General features: G+C 42.5%; 1 protein-coding gene across 3 annotated transcripts in view; it reads left to right on the top strand.

Annotated features, from left to right (window-relative positions):
- The window catches only part of PTPRO (protein tyrosine phosphatase receptor type O), a 260,131-nt gene extending 241,192 nt beyond the window's left edge, over window positions 1-18,939 (top strand). For 2 of the 3 annotated variants that reach the window (XM_005206999.5, XM_005207000.5), the window contains 6 exons: window positions 443-577; window positions 1,055-1,177; window positions 6,857-7,011; window positions 10,258-10,393; window positions 15,795-15,914; window positions 17,165-18,939. In XM_005206999.5, coding sequence (XP_005207056.2) covers window positions 443-577; window positions 1,055-1,177; window positions 6,857-7,011; window positions 10,258-10,393; window positions 15,795-15,899 — 654 coding nt within the window. In that variant the 3' untranslated portion in view covers window positions 15,900-15,914; window positions 17,165-18,939. The remainder of the gene's footprint in view (window positions 1-442; window positions 578-1,054; window positions 1,178-6,856; window positions 7,012-10,257; window positions 10,394-15,794; window positions 15,915-17,164) is intronic. The other variant, XM_002687771.7, reaches the window with a different exon arrangement.
- The last annotated feature ends 505 nt before the right edge of the window (window positions 18,940-19,444 follow it).

Here is a 19,444-nt window from a genome sequence, read left to right as displayed (position 1 = left end):
GTGGGTGTGATTTTGTAGCTTCCCAAGAAAAATGTTTAAAACCACACGGATTTGTGCAGTTAGTTACTATGACTGTCTCTTTAATGGAAAAAAAATGGAGAAAACATAATATAGGTGCATGATCCTTTACCAGGTTTCTCCCCAGTAAATTCTCAGTTGCTTCTCATTTGTGTGGAACAGCAATTGGTGTTGATTTTAAGGCTTTCCTGGTGGCTCAGATGGTAAAGAATCTGCCTGCAATGCAAGAGACCTGGGTTTGATCCCCGGGTCAGGAAGATCCCCTGGAGAAGGGAATGGCAACCCACTCCAGTATTCTTGCCCAGAGAATTCCACAAACAGAGGAGCCTGGTGGGCTACAGTCCTTGAGGTTGCAAAGCGTTGGACATGACTGAGTGACTTTCACTTTAGCTCCTTAAGTGACAACTTTGTCTTTGTCTTCCAGGGGTACAATTCACCCCAGGAATACATTGCCACACAGGGGCCACTGCCTGAAACCAGAAATGACTTCTGGAAGATGGTCCTGCAACAGAAGTCCCAGATTATTGTCATGCTCACTCAATGTAATGAGAAGAGGAGGGTAAGTACTTTCAGTCCTTTGAAAGTAAAGAATTCAGTCTCACTTAGCAGTAAAACCTCACCAGCCACTGCCAAGGAATGTGCTCACCGTGGCGGGGAAGGGAGGCTTAGAAGGGAGGGGACATATGTGTACCTGTGACTGATTCACGTTGCTTTATGGCTGAAGCCAATACCATATTCTAAAGCAATTATCCTCCAATTAAAATTTTTAAAAATGTGTGGGTGTAATTTTATAGGCTTCCCAAGAAAAATGTTTAAAATCATATGGGTTTATGCAGTTAGTTACTATGATGGCCCTTTGATGGAAAAAAAAAGGAGAAAACATTACATAGATGTATGTTCCTCTTGCTTCATTCTTTATTCTCACAGTAATCCTATATGATCCTTTAGAGGCGAGTCATTTGCTTTCTCTAAATGATCACTGACTGTTTCTTCCCCAGCCTGTTGGTCTTAAAAGGTTATGCTATTGCCCCCTCAGGTGAAATGTGATCATTACTGGCCATTTACAGAAGAGCCCATAGCGTATGGTGACATCACGGTGGAGATGATGTCGGAGGAAGAGCAGGACGACTGGGCTTGTAGACATTTCCGGATCAACTACGTAAGTCAGGAGCAGGGTTTCAGGGGCCATCCCCACGCTGAGGGAATCCCCAGGGTCAGGAAGCCCATCCTCCTTCACGGGAGACTGTGAGTGCTTTAGACTTGGTGACACTGCTTCCTCCAAGAGAAAAATGCCACATACAATGTGCTTGTTTCCCATCTCCCGGAGGGTGATGTGGATAAGATGCTTGGTCCAGACAACTGGAGGACATGGAATCAGAAGGCTGCACTATTCTGTCTCAGATTCACCCAGGGTAATAGAAGACATGGTGACCCACGGCTCACCAACATGACTAAGGAAAGGAGTGTTGCCACTACTTATACTATGTATGAATATAAGGAGGATATGCAAAATCAGGATATACTTACACTATAAATTAAAATGTAATTTTAGAGGTAGTGGTTTGGGTTTTGTTTGGCTTTGTTTCTTATTTTGTTGTAGTTTGGTTTTTCTTATTTCAAAGGTACTTCTGGACCTTATTAATCATGGTTTCATGGCTCTTTTGAAATGCTGTTGATTTCTGGTGGTTAGGATGTCAGAAATGTCTGTTTTTCCTGAAGGCAGACTTTTGAGCTCAAGCTGAATGTTGGTGTACTAGGCTAGGTGCTGACATCAATCACAGTCACCCTGGTTCCTTCTTTATGGCTCCTTCACAGAGAGCAGTCCTAAAAATAGGAGGGAAGTTTTACTGGTACTGTGTTCTCCAGTGGAGTGTGCTCTCTGTTGAAGACAAACCATAGAAAATGCCTCATTAAAACTCACTTCTCTGCTTAGATACAACCCTTCCTCACAGTATGGATCAGGGGATGAACAAAAAGAGGCTGCTTTGTGAAACCTTTGCGCTAAGAATGAGTTTTGCCTTTTAAAAGTTGGAAAAAATTAAAGGAAGAATACTATTTCACAAGAAATAATATATGGAAATTATATAATTAAAATACCAATGTCCATAAGTAACATTTTATTGAAACATAGCCACAAACTTGTTTACTGATTTCCTATGACTATTTCTGTCCTACATCAGGCTTGAATAGTTGCAGCAGAGACTGTATGATCCACAGAATCTAAAATATCTGTTTGCCCTTTGCAGGAAATGCTTGCTGACCATTTAATATAGACAATGGAAACAATGTTTCAATATAACATAAGCCCTCAAGAACTCACCATTTATTGATATTTACAAGAAACAAATCACTTCTTAAGGGCTAGCAGTTAACAATGGCTTTAGCTGCATTAAGAATGTAGGCAGATCCCAGTGTAACTGCTCCATGCTGTTCCATCCCTTTGAAATGCTCATCTCCTCCCGTTCTCTAAGAACATCCCTACTCAAGAGTGTCAGCTCAAATGTCATCTCTTTATCAAGCCTTCCCTCATCTTAAGAGACCCTTCTCCCTTTCCTCCCCTGCTCTAATCCCATGTGTATCACTCCATCACAGTGCACTGTAAGTGGTCACAATTCTCTGATTTCCTGTCTGCCTCCTCCATGTGCTATGAGTTTCATATACAAGTATCCTGTTTTGATAATCCTTGTAGGGACTTCCCTGGTGATATAGTGGTTAGGACTTTACCATCCAATGGCAGGAGTGTGTGTTTCATCCCTGGTCAGGGAATTAAGATCCCACATGCTTCCTGGCCAAAAAAACCAAAGCATAAAACAGAAGCAATATTGTAGCAAATTCAATGAAGACTTTAAAACGTGTCCTCATCAAAAAAAAAAAAAATCTTAAAAAATAATAATCCTTTTAATCCAAATGGTTAGCCACTTAATAATCTTGTGAAATGAAAAAAAAATCAGTGAATGGATGTTTTCAAAAATAAGGGAGTATTAAGAAAACATCAACTGATTTAACCATCAGAGAAATATTTAACAATAGGAATTTCATTTGAACTCTGCTTTCTGTCTTGGCTATGTCAACCAGAAAGCAGTGCAAACTGCTAGACAAATATAGAATTGATTTGAATAGAATAAATCTTTCCCTAGGTTTTGCATATAGGAGAAAAAAATTGCAAAGCAAACATAAGGTATGTTCCCTTGACAGGAAAGAGTGACATCAATTATGGTATGATTCATATTACACTTCTTGTCCTTGATCTTAAATGATGATCTTTCAATGACAAACGTGTGAAGGGCTTGAAGCAGACGAATAAAATGTTTAATGACAGAGTTTTCTGGAAATATTTTTATAGTCACAAGCATCTGGTCCCAGAGTGCCCCCTTTGGGTCATAAATATACAGAATCTAAGTTTTAAGCTTCTGCAATAAATGCTAAACTAAAGACTGTCCTGCTATTGTTGATGAATAGATTTTTTTTTTTTACTTTTTTTTAATTTTTGGCTTATACACTTCTTTATCTCCTCCATATTTCCCTATGGAATCTTTCATAGTAAAACCAGATAAAATTACGTAAATGAGAAAGTCAGAGACGTTTTGGAATGGCTAAGATGTAACCAGTAAGGTTTTCTCATTTAGTAAGAAAGGAGGAAAATGACCGTAACACACAATTTATCACTTTCCAGTACTTGAAACTTGACATGAACTGAATAATAATTGGAAACTAAAAACCAGCAAAAACTGGTTTGTTCCCATTGACATGTGCCTTGCTATTCAGCTAACAGGAATCAACCATCTGGTGCAAAGACCTCTGCCTTGCAGCTACAGAGAGACGGACGACAATTTAAAGAATTCCTATTTTTGAACCACTTGCATATTTTACCTGGATACCTTGTCAGATCAACCAGAGGAGATTTTTATATATTCTATATACATAAAGATACAGATATAAGATTGTATATATTTATATATATGCATGTATATCCTACAGTGTACAAGTCTTGTGCTCAGTCTGCGATCCTTATTTGAAAAGAGCATTTTCATGAACTTTTCTGGGCAACCACAGCTATGTGGTGATGAAGTATCCTTAAATCCTCCTAGTGTTGACTAATTCATTCATTCTGCACAATTTATTCTGCTTGAATTACTTTCTTGCCGTACTTCCTGAAGACAGCGGTGAAGCTGGCCAGCGTCTTTGCAGATTTCATGCTTCATGTATCCAAGACAAAGTCCTTGAACCTATGCAGAGAGGGAGGCATTGAATGTGGCCGGGGATGTATGGCCTTAGGCCAAGGAGACAGTGGGTCTAGTTGAAGTGCTAAGATATATATATATATATGTGTGTGTATATATATATATATATATATATGTGTGTGTATATATGTATATGCTACTGCTGCTGCTAAATTGCTTCAGTCGTGTCCGACTCTGTGCGACCCCATAGACGGCAGCCCACCTGGCTCCCCTGTCCCTGGGATTCTCCAGGCAAGAACACTGGAGTGGGTTGCCGTTTCCTTCTCCAATGCATGAAAGTGAAAAGTGAAAGTGAAGTCACTTAGTCGTGTCCGACTCCCAGCGATCCCATGGACTGCAGCCCACCAGGCCTCTCTGTCCATGGGATTTTCCAGGCAAGAGTACTGGAGTGGGGTGCCATTGCCTTCTCCGATATATGTGTGTGTGTGTGTGTATATATATATATGTACAAATATTATATTTTATTTATTCTTATTTATTTTTGTAATTTTACCTCACCTAAGACCACAGACTCATTGAAATTCATTTCTCTTTAATACTTGAAAACCTAAACTTTATATCCAGACAAATTCTTCCAAATTACAATATAATATTCCATCTCCTGAATGGATTCAAGAGTCTTAGCAAGTTTGGGAGATGAAGGGTGCATTAGATCTTTGTGAGGCTTGGATTTGGAATATTTCTGGTAGTTGATAACAAGAGCAGAATAAAACTGTATGCTTATATGGTAGTAGGGGCTAAAGCAAGTAATTCTTGAAGGACATATATCTTAGTTGTTATTTACTCAGGTCAGAGAGAATAATATTATGTTTGGTGTATGGGTTCATATGAATAGGAAAATATAGAAAATATCCACTTACTGGGATTCCCAGAACCACTTACTGAAACGCACTGTGCGGGGGACTTCCCTGGTGGTCCAGCAGGTTAAGACTCTGTGCTTCTACTGTGGGGACAGAGGTTCGATACCTGGCTGGGGAACTAAGATCCTGCATGCTGCCCAACTTGGCCAAAAAAAATAAATGAAAGGAGAATGTTTAAAAATAATAACAATTTTAAGAAAAGAAATGCACTGAGCTGGATGAGAACAAGTGGTAGTAATTATGTTGCAGCAGTGATGAAACTCTCTAACAGAAACCACCCTTCACAGACATGCTCACACTTAATTCTCACAACAACCCTTGTTAAAAGTATTATGAGACCCTCTTCAAGTAAGAGAACACTGGTGTTCAGTGAGTGCATCTTGTGTTAGGTCCACTCGTATCAGAATCCAAGACAGGGATTGTCACACATAGGGTTTTTTGAAAGTGTAGTATTGGGAGAAGGCAGTGGCACCCCACTCCAGGACTCTTGCCTGGAAAATCCCACGGACAGAGGCGCCTGGTGGGCTGAAGTCCATGGGGTCGCTAAGAGTCGGACATGACTGAGTGATCTCACTTTGACTTTTCACTTTCATGCATTGGAGAAGGAAATGGCAACCCACTCCAGTGTTCTTGCCTGGAGAATCCCAGGGACGGGGGAGCCTGGTGGGCTGCCGTCTATGGGGTCGCACAGAGTCGGACACAACTGAAGCGACAGCAGCAGCAGCAGCAGCAGCAAATTGGGTGAAATCCATACAAGAAAAGGGAAGCAGGAGAGGACAGGACAGTTGTCTTAGCCTGACATTTTGCTCCCTGGTATCCATCACAAAGGGGCTTGCTTCCCTTGTAGCTCAGTCGGTAAAGAATTGGCCTGCAGTGCAGGAGACCCGGGTTCGATCCCTGGGTTGGGAAGATCCCCTGGAGAAGGAAATGGCGACCCACTCCAGTATCTTTGCCTGGAAAATCTCATGGACAGAGGAGCCTGGTGGGCTGCAGACCATGGGGTTGTAAAGAGTTGGGCACGACTGAGCGACTAACACTTACTTACTTATCAATCACAAAAGGAAAAGCGGGTGGCAGAGGATGAAATGGTTAGATACTATCATTGACTCCATGGACATGAGTTTGAGCAAACTCCAGGAGAGAGTAAAGAACAGCAGAGCCTGGCGTGCTGTGGTCCACGGGGTCACAAAAAGTCAGACTTAGTGACTGAATAATAACATCATCCATCACTCAATCACTGTCGTCTGCCCTCAGCCTGGGAACCTGATCTCTTAGGCACTTTCCAGCAGGCAGCTCCCTTTAGTGGGAGACAGCTGTGAGGGATGGGGCTGCAGCCAGATGCTACTAGCAGCACCAGGGAGACAGAATGGATCACTCGGCCAAGCGGACCCAAGCTGGCCATCAACCACGTCTTCCAGTGTTTAATTCATTGCCCAGAACTGATGTAACTTCTGAATGGCAGAACAAGGATGCAAACCCTGATCTGCTTAAGCTCTTATCATGACCCAGGCATGGATTAGCCTATTTATCCTACATAGGATAAAGTTTGAGGTTTTATACAATTAGTATTTGTTTTTCTCAGGGCCTGCTTTGTGCCAAACACAATGCTGAGAGCTAGAAAGGGAGGTGTGCTGACCGGGAGTAGAATGCAGCCTTCCCATCACTCAAGAGCTGCCGCGGAAGCCTGAGCCATCCTGACTGTGGATTGAGAGATTAATGCTTGTTTTTCTCCCAAAGGCTGACGAGATGCAGGATGTGATGCATTTTAACTACACCGCATGGCCTGATCACGGGGTGCCCACAGCCAATGCTGCAGAAAGCATCCTGCAGTTTGTACACAAGGTCCGACAGCAGGCTATGAAGAGCAAAGGCCCCATGATCGTGCACTGCAGGTAACCTCCTCAAAGGCGCTGGCTGTTAGAAATCATGGAAGGAATTTCCCATCATTCCATAAACCTCTGATCAGATTGAATTAACTGGTCAATGAGTTATAATTTTTAAAAATTTATACAGTGGAGAGGGAGGTGGAAGGGGCATTCAGGATAGGGGGTACACATGTATACCTGTAGCTGGTTCATGTTGATGTACGGCAAAAACCATCATGATATTTCAATTATCCTCTTTTAAAAAATAATTTAAAAAATTTTAAAAAATTATGATGAACGAAGTCTTACTAAATACATGATTTACATATAATATGACTATCTTAGGGCTTCCCCGGTGGCTCAGAAGTAAAGAACCCACCTGCCAATGCAGGAGACACGAATTTGATCCCTGAGTTGGGAAGAGTCCCTGGGGAAGGAAATGGCAACCCACTCCAGTATTCTTGCCTGGAAAATTCCATGGACAGAAGAGCCCGGCAGGCTGCAGTTCATGCAGCCTGCAGACTCTGCAGCTTTGCAGGGTCACAAAAGAGTCATATACTTAGCAACTAAACAGCAACAACATTGTTTATCAGAGGTAGCAATGAGACAAAGATGTCAGAGGAGGCATTGGTAGCCAATAAGCCTGGACCTAGCACTTTGGGCTTTGTGAGATAGAATGACTAAGTGTGTGTGTGTGTGTGTCAGGTGGAGGGGTGGGGGGTGGGGGTGGTAGTGGCAGTATGTGTCTCCCTGGAAAGAAAAATGCTTCATAAGCTACCAAGTTTCTGACTAAGGAGGCTGCACTTGCTGTCAGTCATTCCCAGGCCAAAAAGCTTTGCTTCACAGGATGAGGTTACCTAGTCTCAACATGTTTCCTTCCAAGAGCAGAAAATAAAGCTGCTCAACTCTGGTCAAACACGTGGCCTCCTTTCATGCAGGGAGCAGGTACAGTTCTGGATGTGGCTTCATGAGTGTTCACCCAGGCCCAGAAACATTTTAGGTGAGAAGATAAGAGGGAAGAGTTGCCTGGCAGAAAAAGCAAATCCGGGCTCTGAACTCGTGGTTTTTCATGTTGGATTTCTCTCCCAGCAAATCTCACAAGTAGATTGCTTTTGGTTGCTTTTCATTTCCTTTTTCTCCTGAGTGCATGTGCATATGTTGTGAGTCATGTCCAACTCTTTGCGACCTCCATGGACTATAGTCCACCAGGCTCCTCTATCCATGGACTTTCCCAGCAAGAATACTAGAGTGGGTTGCCGTTTCCTTCTCCAGGGGGATCTTCCTGACCCAAGGATCAAACCTGCATCTCCTGCCTTAGCAGGTGGATTCTTTACCATCTGAGCCACCAAGGAAGCCCTTTCTTTTTCTTGTATTTCCTCATAATTCAGAGTTCAGAGTCAGCTGGCACTTCAGCCCATGAGTGATTGGAAGGAAAGGAGAGCTGAGTTTATCTGTGACACTGGGGACTGTGGTGATGAACTGGTTAGCCTGAATCACTCCATTTCCCTTTATACTCAGAGTCCTGGGACTTGGGGACTGAAAGATACTGGATCCAAATATTAAATCTGATTTTGAGGCAATTATCTCAGAGATCCCTGGGTGACTGAAGCAGACCAGCACCCACTAGCAGGGCAGACAGGCTCTAAGGAAGGTCTGAGACAGTAAACTTGACCTAGGGCTGAATGGCCCCAGTGCTAGAGCTAGAGTGTGGGCATCTCAGCTAGACTTTAAAGTTGGACAGGAGGGTTTAACTCTGAGGCTCCTCAGAAGGCTGGAATTGTTTACATGTATCAGCTTCTTGGGCTTCCCTGGTGGCTCAGTGATACAGAACCCACCTGTCAAAGCAGGACACACGGGTTCAATCCCTGGGTCGGGAAGATGTTCTGGAGGAAGAAACAGCCACCTACTTCAGTATTCTTATCTGGGAAATCCCATGGACAGAGGAGCCTGGCAGGCTACAGTCCATGGGGTTTCAAAAGAGTTGGACATGACTTAGCAACTAAACAAGATCATCTCCTTGAGAGCTGGTTCTTGCCTGGTTCCTGCTGTTTCCAGCAGCTTCCTTATGAATCCTCACTTTCCTAAGGAATAGAGAGCCCAGGGGCAGGAGGGCCAGGGGTGGCCAAGGCAGGCCCACAGCAGTCTAAGGGAGGGAGCAGTGATAAAACTGTAACATTAGGAGACACACCAACCAGGACTGCATACTTAAACATCAGGGGGGTAAGTAAGTTCACTTGTATCATTTCTTTTTAGATTCCTCCTGTAAAGAGTGTCATACGATACTATTTACAAAACAGAAACAGACTCTCAGAGAAATTATGGTTGCCAAGGGGGAAGGATGAGGACAGGAAGACAGTTACAGGGCAAGGGAGTTTGGAATGGGCGTGTACACACTGCTGTCTTTAAAATAGATAACCAAGAAGATCCTACTGTATAGCACATGGAACTCTGCTCAGTGTTATGTGGAAGCCTGAATGAGAAAGGAGTTTGGAGGAGAATGGATACATGTCTATGTATGGCTGAGGCCCATTGCTGGGCACGTGAAACTATCACAACATTGTTAATTGGCTATACTCCAATATAAAACAAAGAGTTTTAAAAAAAATAAGGGCGTTCCTGGTGGCTCAGTGGTAAAGAATCTGCCTGCGAATGCAGGAGACATGAGCTTGATCCCTGATCCAAGAAAATTCCGTATGCTGAGCAAGTAAGACCACATGCCACAACTATTAAGCCTGTGTTCTAGAGCCTGGGAACCGCAGCTATTAAAGCTGGTGCACCCTAGAGCCCTTGCTCCACAACAGAAGAAGCCACCACAATGAGAAGCTGTCAAACCACAGCTAGAGAGTAGCCACCACAACCAGAGAAAAACCGGTGCAGCAATGAAGACCCAGTTTATAGCCAAAATCAATAAATATGATTTTTTTAATCAGTTAGTGGGAAATGATGGTACATATAGTTTTGGTGGATTTTACACTTATTTGTTTCCAACAGTGTAGAAAATGAAAATGAAACTGAAGTTGTTCAGATGTGTCTGACTCTTTGCAACCCTGTGGGCTATAGACCACCAGGTTCCTCTGTTCATGGGATTCTCCAGGCAAGAATACTGGAGTGGGTTGCCATTTCCTTCGCCAGGGAATCTGCCCAACCCAGGGATCGAACCCGGGTCTCCTGCATTGCAGGCAGACGCTTTAACCTCTGAGCCACCAGGGTAGCCCCTATAACAGTATAGAAGGGCAGTCTATAAGTGACGTGGTATTGGAACCTCTTTTTCAGTGCTGGAGTTGGTCGGACGGGAACGTTCATCGCCCTGGACAGGCTCTTGCAGCACATTCGGGATCATGAGTTTGTCGACATCCTGGGGCTGGTGTCAGAAATGCGGTCATACCGGATGTCTATGGTACAGACCGAGGTAGGAACTGAATCATAGGCATTTTTAAATTGGGGCTTGACTGAAAAACTTCCCACTAGTCAATCCCATATTTCGAAACCATTGTCTCAAAATGTTTTTTGCATTTGCTGTTCCCAGTTTCTTACTGTGTGCATTCAAACCGCTCCAAGGTATAAAAGAAACAGATAACCATTCGTATATAGTGTCTGCACTTTTATTGGTGTCCTATGCCCTCCAGTAAGCCAGAGCACATGGATGTATCTATAATGGAATAAAACCTCTTTGAACAGACCGAGAGTTCAGTGAGGGTAACAGCCATCTGGGGAAATGCCACCAAATGGAGACTTGGGAATTGGTGTGATTTAATTTCTATTTAAAATGCTAGACTCAATTCTGTAAGTTTGTCATTAGTTTGCCCTTCGTATGACTCTGTTCACTTGTGAGGATAATGTGTGTTGCACGTGTGCTTTATGATGAGATAAAATCTTTATAATTTTAAGGATTTCCAGCCCTTCATCCACCAACACAGCCAGTCTCCTTGAGCTAAATGAATGGATTCCTTATTGTAACAACACAGAGGCATCTCCAGAAATAGCCATCAGTGCTACCTGCCCCCCTCCCCAGGCCTCCTCTTCTCCCAAGCCCTTTCCTCCTGTGAAGCCTTTGAAATGCCCTCAGGCTGGAATGGCAGCCCCGCCGGGTGCCCGCACACAGCATCACAGCCTCAGAGAATCCGTGGGTGTACACCTGTGTGTGCCCCAAACCAGAGCACAATAGCTTCTTGGTAATCTTAGTCACCCAGCCGTACTCGCAACTTCTTAGCTTCAGGCGAACAATAATAATCCTCCTCCTCGAGGAGTGTGTGTGGGAGGAACACTTGTGGGATAGAACACAACCTGGCCTGACCGCTGATTTCAGTTCCCAAGGGATTAAAGCCTGCCTACTTCTTCCCTCTGCTTTTCCCGCCAACCACCACTAGATGTCAGTGTAGCGCAAAAGCCTGCTGTCCTGGCTCCTGTCTCAATGCTTCCGGTTTTCTCCCTTTCCTTGCCCTTTCCCATCTGGCCAAGGTTCTGCACAGCCATTCATTCCAATGTGTTTATTTCTGAGCTATAGCAACATCATAGCACTTTGGAAACAGTAACTCATTCACGTTCAGATGGCTCAGGGATGATTAGGAAACAAGACATCTATTCGTGTCCTCCTTGAGATCACTCACATCCCAGCCCGGCTGCCTTCTAATTTACTGCCGTGGGGACATGAACATCACCTTGTTATCGTAAGTTTAAAAATGTCCCGGTTTCCCAGACAAGCCCAGCTACCTAGTAATTAAACATTGCTTTATGAATCCATCCATATTTTTGGTTTTCACTTCTATAAATCCATATCCTACTATGTGATTAAAACTCCCTGTTATGTATATTAATCCCCAAGCTTCAAAGGCCCACTCCTTATTTTAAGTATTTTGGATTTGATGAATTGTCTGCCCCCATTGACTTAATTTATACCTTTTATAATTTTATAGACTGTGATTATAGCCTGTTAGCTTTCAACTTCCCAAGAACAGAATCTTAATCCCTTTTTAAAAACTACCTTCACACGGCAGACCCTCTATCTGGTTTCCAGCATCATTATCCTTCTTCAGGTGTGGACATGAGACAAGGGCTGCCACAATGTTCTGCACAGCTGAGAAAAAGTCTGATTCCCTCCCTAACTTTCTTTCCTCAAATTTTGATTGCTGCTTTGTTTATGGTAATATTTTAGGTTGACATCTCCAGGGAAGATGGTCTTTTTAAAGTATGATATCCCTTCCCTGAACTCACGTGGGAAAATTCAAGGTCTGCAGAAGAGGCAGAGGTCACCACGGGTCACTTATTTTTCCCAGCTGTTCCAGTCCACTCTCAAGTTCCCTCAGGATTTTGCTGGGATCCTCTCTAGCTCAAGTTGTTTGTTTATGTCAACTTCATCGTTAGTCATGTCTGGAACATCTTGTCCATTGATTTACCTCTGTTTTCCCTCATTCCTATGCTCTTTGTGGTTCAGCCTGTAACTTGAATGTTAGGATTTTTCCTAACATGCTCCTTGAGCTCATTCATGCCAGAGTTCTGCAGCCTCCTAGTTTACTGATGGTAATAAATAAAAACAGCTGAGTAAACAATTATTTTCCTTCAGCCTCCCAAAGCACTCCTTTGACACTAATGGTTTTCAAGAGGCCAGAGTAATTCTCCGGCTGAGTTGTGTAAATACAGAAACCACAATGCTGTGTACAGATTACCTCCTAGGCTAGTTTCTGATTTTTCTAGGTCCTCTCGATGGCCCATCACGCCAACCCCTCTACAAAGAGCAGAAGTCACTGATTAATTTGACCTTGTCCTCAGATGCACGTTTCAAGTGCCTGCTGCATGGGCTGTATCGTGATGAACCCTCTTCCTCTTTCTCACCTGAGCAGATGTACCGTGTGGGTCCCTACACAAGAGCAGAGAGTAGGGTGGTCAGATCAGACTCTGCGAGAGGCCTGAGTCCCAGCTTGACCACCTTGCAACTCACTTCACCTCTCAAAGTTCCCATTCCGATGAACAGATACACACAGATATATAAAATAGATAACCAACAAGAACCCTGCGAATAGCACAGGAAACTCTGCTCAATTTTTGGTAATAACCTATAAGAAAAAGAATCTAAAATAAAAGATATAGATGCGTGTATAACTAAATAAATGTCCTGTACTTCCAAAATGAACACACTAGGACTTCCCAGGTGATGCTAGTGGTAAAGAACCCAACTGCCAATGCAGGAGACGTTTAAGAGTCTCTGGTTCAATCCCAGCGTCGGGAAGATCCCCTGGAGGAGGGAATGGCAACACACTCCAGTATTCTTGCCTGGAGAATCCTGTGAACTGAGGAACCTGGTGGATTACAGTCCATGGGGTCACAAAGAGTTGGACACAACTGAAGCGAATCAGCACACATAAATCAGTTATGTGCTCTGTCGTTCAGTCATGTCCAACTCTTTGTGACCCCATGGATTGTAGTTTAAAAAGTTTAAAAAAAAAATTTTTTTTTAATGTTTTTTGAAGTTCCCATTTCTCATCTATAAAATGCAAAGGACGACGTTCACGAATTGTTTGTTGTAAAGTATGCATCAGATGAACTGATACCATCAAGATAAGTGCTTTGAAACTATAAAGTGTGGATGGCCTTCACCTCTTCTGAGCTATCTTCTGTTTTCATCAAAGGTTTTCTTTCATTTTCCTCTCACAGACTTTCTCTGAAGGTGGGCTAGGTAGGGCCTTGCTTTGAGCCTCCAGGCCTCCTGATCCGCAGCTTAGATTTCTCCTGAACTCTCAGATATGTGTCTGTTAATAGTCTTTTGTTTACTTTTCCTGTGGCCTAAGTACTTTATTTATTTATTTATTTTTGACACAAAGTTTCACCACTGCGTCATTATGGGTTGAGAAACCAGGCACTCTCTGCCCTTATCAATGCCCTGTGCTTGACTAAACACCAGAGACCATGGAGGGATATGTCATAATGAGAAAGGGAAGTTCAGTTACTGATGTGATATTGTCATGAAATAAGGGAAGATATTTTCCCCCAATTTAAAAAAGAAAAAAAATACATGTGAGTCAAAGCCAGGGAAGTCTAAAGTCTTTAACCTTATCGTGTGTATGAAGTTGTCAAACAAAAGACTCCTTAAAATCCTGTGGGTATTTTAACTGGTTCTTATTTAAAGATTATTTTTAATGGTATTACTTAGAGAGAAAGTCTGAGAAATAAGGAAAAGGAAATGGGATAAAGATAGCTACTGTCAGCATTTTGGTATTCGGAAAGATTAAAGGCAGGAGAAGGGGTGGCAGATGAGATGGTTAGATAGCATCACTGACTCAATGAACATGAATCTGAGCAAACTCTGGGAGATAGTGAAGGGCAGGGAAGACTGGCAATGCTGCAGTCCATGGGGTCACAAAGAGTCAGACATGACTTAGCAACTGAACAACAGCAATAACAATGTCTCGGCCTTGGTCAAGTATAATGTTCACATAATTGTACTCATATGCGGTATACACATATCATAATTTTACATTCTGATTTTTCACTGAATATTTTGCTACATGTATCATCCCAAATTGCCTAAAACTCTATAAATCTCATTTTAGAGACTAAATACTCCCTCACTTTAGATATATCTTTGCTTATGCAAAACATTCTCCTTTTTCTATGACATTAAATTGTACTCCTTCCTACTTTCTTCTATCCATCCACACAATGTCATTTATTAGCATTTTATTAATTGTACTTCCACCAACTGGTTAAAAATGGCTGCTTCAACAAATTCAAATCATCACTGAATGCTACTTTTTGTTTAACTTTACTCACTTTGTAGATTAAAAAAAAATAATTGTTTTAGTTTACAATTTTTTTATTACTTGGCCATTTTTATGTACATGTTTTAATATTTTCTCAGTTTACTTCAAAAAACATTTAGTAAGTACAAACAATGTGCTGGGTATTAGGAATAAAAAACACCCAGTCCCTGCCTTTCAGGAATATTTGGTCTAGTGATTAGTATATTTTATTTGTTTGCCAATTTAAGTGTGTGTGTTACTGATGTGGATGAATTTTAAACAAAGATAAAGGTATTGACATTTGTCATAATTCTTGAAAATATTTTTCCCTCTTAGTTTCTAGTTTGCCCTTTATTTTATTCTTTTTTCTGCTTTTTACATACAACAGTTTGACATCTTTGTTCTAATTTATTTCGTTGTTTAAAGTTTAGAAAGCCCAGGGGCCTCCCTAGCAAGCCAGTGGTTAAGACTCTGTGCTTCTGATGCAGGGGGTGTGGGTTTGATCCCTAGTCCAGGAACTAAGATCCCATATGGGGCATGGCATGGCCAAAAAAAATTTAGAAAGCCCTTCCTTAAAGTAATCAGAGAAGAATTAATCTATATATGCCTTTATATTTTTATGGCTTAATTTATTAAGTTTCCTGGAATTTACTTCAGTGTATTATGAGGCAATGTACAATTTTTTTTTAAAAAGCCCCTTGATTTACTGATTGAATATTCATTGCCTTTAGCATTAAGTAGTGATAGTCTAAATCCTATTATTAAATAAAATATTTTTACAGTTGATTCTCTTGGATCTTCTAGTTTTGAAATTGTGTTTTACAAATAATGAAGATTGTTTCCTTTGACATTCATCATAGTATTTAATACTCCCATAGTATTAACATATTATATTTTTGCACAAACATATCTTTTCTTATTTTTGGCCATGCCATATGGTATGTGGAATCTCAGTTCCCTAACCAGGGATTGAACCCATGCCCCCTGCAGCTGAAGCACAGAATCTTAACCACTGGCCTCCAGGGAAGTCGTTGCGTAAGACACCTTGCTTTAAAACATCTTTATCTTTTGCTCCAGGAGCAGTACATTTTTATCCATCAGTGTGTGCAACTGATGTGGATGAAGAAGAAGCAGCAGTTCTGTATCAGTGACGTCATCTATGAGAATGTCAGCAATTCCTAGCTCAGAATCCCAACAGTAAGTAGAGAAGACCCCATCATGGGCACCCTGTCTTAGAACAGTGAGAGAGGATATGATGGGATAAAGCAAAGGCGGCAGCAGCTATTTGCACTGACTCTGCCCCCACAGAGCTGGCCATAGGGAGAGACACAGTAGCAGATCCTAGAGCTTCAGTGTGCCTTGGCTGGTGAGTGTGGCATGTAGGAGCTTCAGCAGCTCATAAAGATTGGACCTCCATTCCCTCCTGCCTGAACCTTAAATTACTCATATTGAATCTGTGCCTGCAGGATCCAGTCAGGACATTACCATCCAACCCTATTTGCAACCCACTCCAGTATTCTTGCCTGGAAAAATCCCATGGACGGAGGGGCATGGGGTCACAAAAGAGTCAGAAATGACTTAGCGATTAAACCACCATCACTACTTGTCTAGATACTTTATGCAAATATTTTGTTGACTACAAGTGCCATAGAAAGAGTTACAAAGAAAATATGAGCTGAAGTCAACACTCCCAAAAAAGAAAAACAATATTGACAATAGTCTCAGGTTATCGGAGTTTGGAAATGCCTTGATTTCATCTATTATATGAGCAGTTTCTTGAGGACATCCTGAAAAAATTATACCACAGTCAATGCCTTGTTCTCACATTCTCCGTAGATCAGATTTTGGAGGTGCAGATAATTGTGCCTAAAGTAACAAATAATCTTGTAATTCAATTGGGTAAACAGAGCATGGCATGTGTCTGAATATATTGGTATTGGGGGCACCACTGACAGGGAGAGAAAGGAGAGGGGTGCCTTGTGGAAACATGAAAGGGTATGGACCAGTGGGTACCAGGATAGGATTAGCATTGGTCCTTTACATCCGTCAACAAAGAGAGACAGGAAGCACGAGGAAGGAGGAAGGATAAAGAATAAGAGAAGGCATGTGTATGTCCTAAGTCGCTTCAGACACGACTGCAGGACTCTTTGAGACCTCATGGACTGTAGCCCACTAGGCTCCTCTCCATGGGAAGACAGACAGAGGCAAATTTGCAAGTAGAGGGAAAGGCTTTCAGAGCCATAGAAAGGAGGACTTACACAAAGAAAGATGCACAGGTAAGCCCACATCCTCATGGGCTGTGGGGTTGAGTGTAATGAGAATTAGGATGGAGTCAGGAAGTGATCAAAGCACTTCCAGCCACAGGGTTGCTGATGAGTGGCTTTACTCTCCCAGGCTACTTACCATCTCCCTCTCTCTCTTTTTTTTTCTCTCTCTCTCATTTACAGGACAGAACATGATGTGTACCCGTCCCCTTTGCTCCCAGAGTTTTTTAGGGGGCCCTTACTAGCCATTCGCTAAAAAAGAGCCCCACTTGTAGTATGTGGTCAAGGAGATAATTTATCTCGTATGAGCACCGGGAAGACTTAGCCTTAAAGAGCCTACTGTGTCTTTTGGACTCTTTCACTTCTGGACATTCAATAATGGACCAAATTCGACCAAACACCAGAAAGGTCCAGATGCTCTGCAGAGGGCAGGCAGCACAACACTTCCAAGAGTTTCACTGGCCCTTTACTGGTTGGGCTGAGTTTTTTGTTGTTGTTTTTAAGTGCAATAATTTTTGTACCTGTGTGATTTTATCAGAACATTACCTTGTTTTCTGCCCGCACTGTTGATCAAATTCATAGCCCAAGAAGGAACAGATATTGTTAGTGTCACATGATACCTCATTGTTAAAAAGAGGCATGGCCACACATGAAGAAATAGCACTTCTGCTTCAAGGAAGTTGAACCAATCATATCTGTACTCCAACACAGGCTATTGATTAGGATCGGGGAGGTAGATGGGGGTAGAAAAAGGGGTTCTCCCCACGGACCAAGCGCATATCTTTTCCAGATATGAAAAGCTGTAATTCATCTTCAAAGTAGAGTAGAAAAAATATTTAAGTCTTAATTGTTCTAGTTTTTTATTTTTTATTTTTTCCTGATTAACACTTCAGTGTTTCTTCCTTGGCCCTCTTGGACTAATATCACTGTTCAGATTCTTTTTCAACAAACTAGATCTGATTCAGAAGACTCTGTGAGGTCTGACTCTTTAGACTCCGTTGTTATCTGGGCAGTCTTGGTGCCTAGAGTTTGCATTCTTCTTTCTGTTGACCTGCATACACGTAAAAGCTATTTCTTTGCAAGCTATAAACACGCACTTTCCTCCAAAGAGCTGGGAATTTATAAAGTTGTGGCAATGAACTGCAGCATGCTAGGACAATGATTTGGCTACATTTTTGGGGGGGTAATATTGTCAAGCGTCTCTCTGGATTCCGACAGAGATCTCTTTCTGTTTTGTGTTCCTTTGGGCTGTCAGTTTCATTTTAACCCGTGTAACTAGCAACACTTTATTCTTTGCATTTTGTATAATTACAGTACATGATGGTGTCTTGTGACATGAACTGCTGTCGAAATGGACACAGATGGTATCCTGAAGCCTGTTACTTTGTGTCGCTTTCCTGAGAAGGAAGAGGTGATGATTCACAAAGGAAAACACTTTGAGTTGAAAGTAAACACAAACTGGCTGCCTCGCCCGGGCTGTCCTGAACTGTCCTGTGTGCGTTTCAGGAGGCTGTGTCCCCCATCTGTGTATCCTTCCCTCGCCCTGGCTCTCCCCTATCCTGAGACCCTTCAGGAAGCCATGCACGTGACATCAGTTTCATATGTGATCAGTGACCTTAGCGCTGGTGAAGGATGCCAAGGGAACAGCTCTGCACCCCACTGTCTCTTGTCACTGAGAATGCCTGGCCATAACACAGCTTGGCACAATCCTCTGCAAGACCTGGCCAGAGAGTCTCAGGTTGGCATCACGGGGGGAATGGGCAGAGGTGGTCCAGACCCTGCAGGTTAACAGCTTGGTTCTCTGGGTGTTATCAGTTTTGACTTGCACTCCCCTCCTTCCCCTTCTCACCTCCCCATTGCCCCCTCCTTCTCTTCTCACTCCCACACCTGAGATCCCTTCTTGGACATGTTCATAATGTATTGCTCCATTCCCAGGAACTAAAGAAAAGTGCCAAGTGTTTATGTGTGACTTCCTTAGGTGTTCGCACACAGACAGGTCAGGAGTGAAGTGTGCACCCTGGGGTGAACTGATAAGACACCTGCTGGTATTAGTGCATTTCCCATGCTCACAGACTGGAACTTTACTTCCCTGAAACTTAAAGCGCTTTGTAAATATTTTATGATTGTCTTGAGCACCCCTTCTTGGTAAGGATCAAATAGTCCCAGATCAGTTTTCCCAAAAGAGAAGATGAAGTATCCAGAGATAGAGGGAAGATTCGGAGAAAACTCACACCAGCTGCTTTATCAGATCCTTCGTTCAAGGGTTTTCACAGCCATCACTCTGTACTCCCCTGGTACACCAGTGCTCTTAAAATTGTAAAGTTTATGGTGGGAAAAGCATCTATCTGTCAGAAGACTTGGATTTTCATCCTATTAGGGGACTTTGAAATTATCTGTCCTGAGTCTCCATTGATGAACTGTGGAAGTGCCTACTAAAAGCACCGTATTTCACAGGTGTAAAGG

The sequence above is a fragment of the Bos taurus genome, chromosome 5 (genome assembly GCF_002263795.3).
Source record: "Bos taurus isolate L1 Dominette 01449 registration number 42190680 breed Hereford chromosome 5, ARS-UCD2.0, whole genome shotgun sequence".
Taxonomy (NCBI): Eukaryota; Metazoa; Chordata; class Mammalia; order Artiodactyla; family Bovidae; genus Bos; species Bos taurus.
This window is presented reverse-complemented; position numbering and strand designations above follow the sequence as displayed.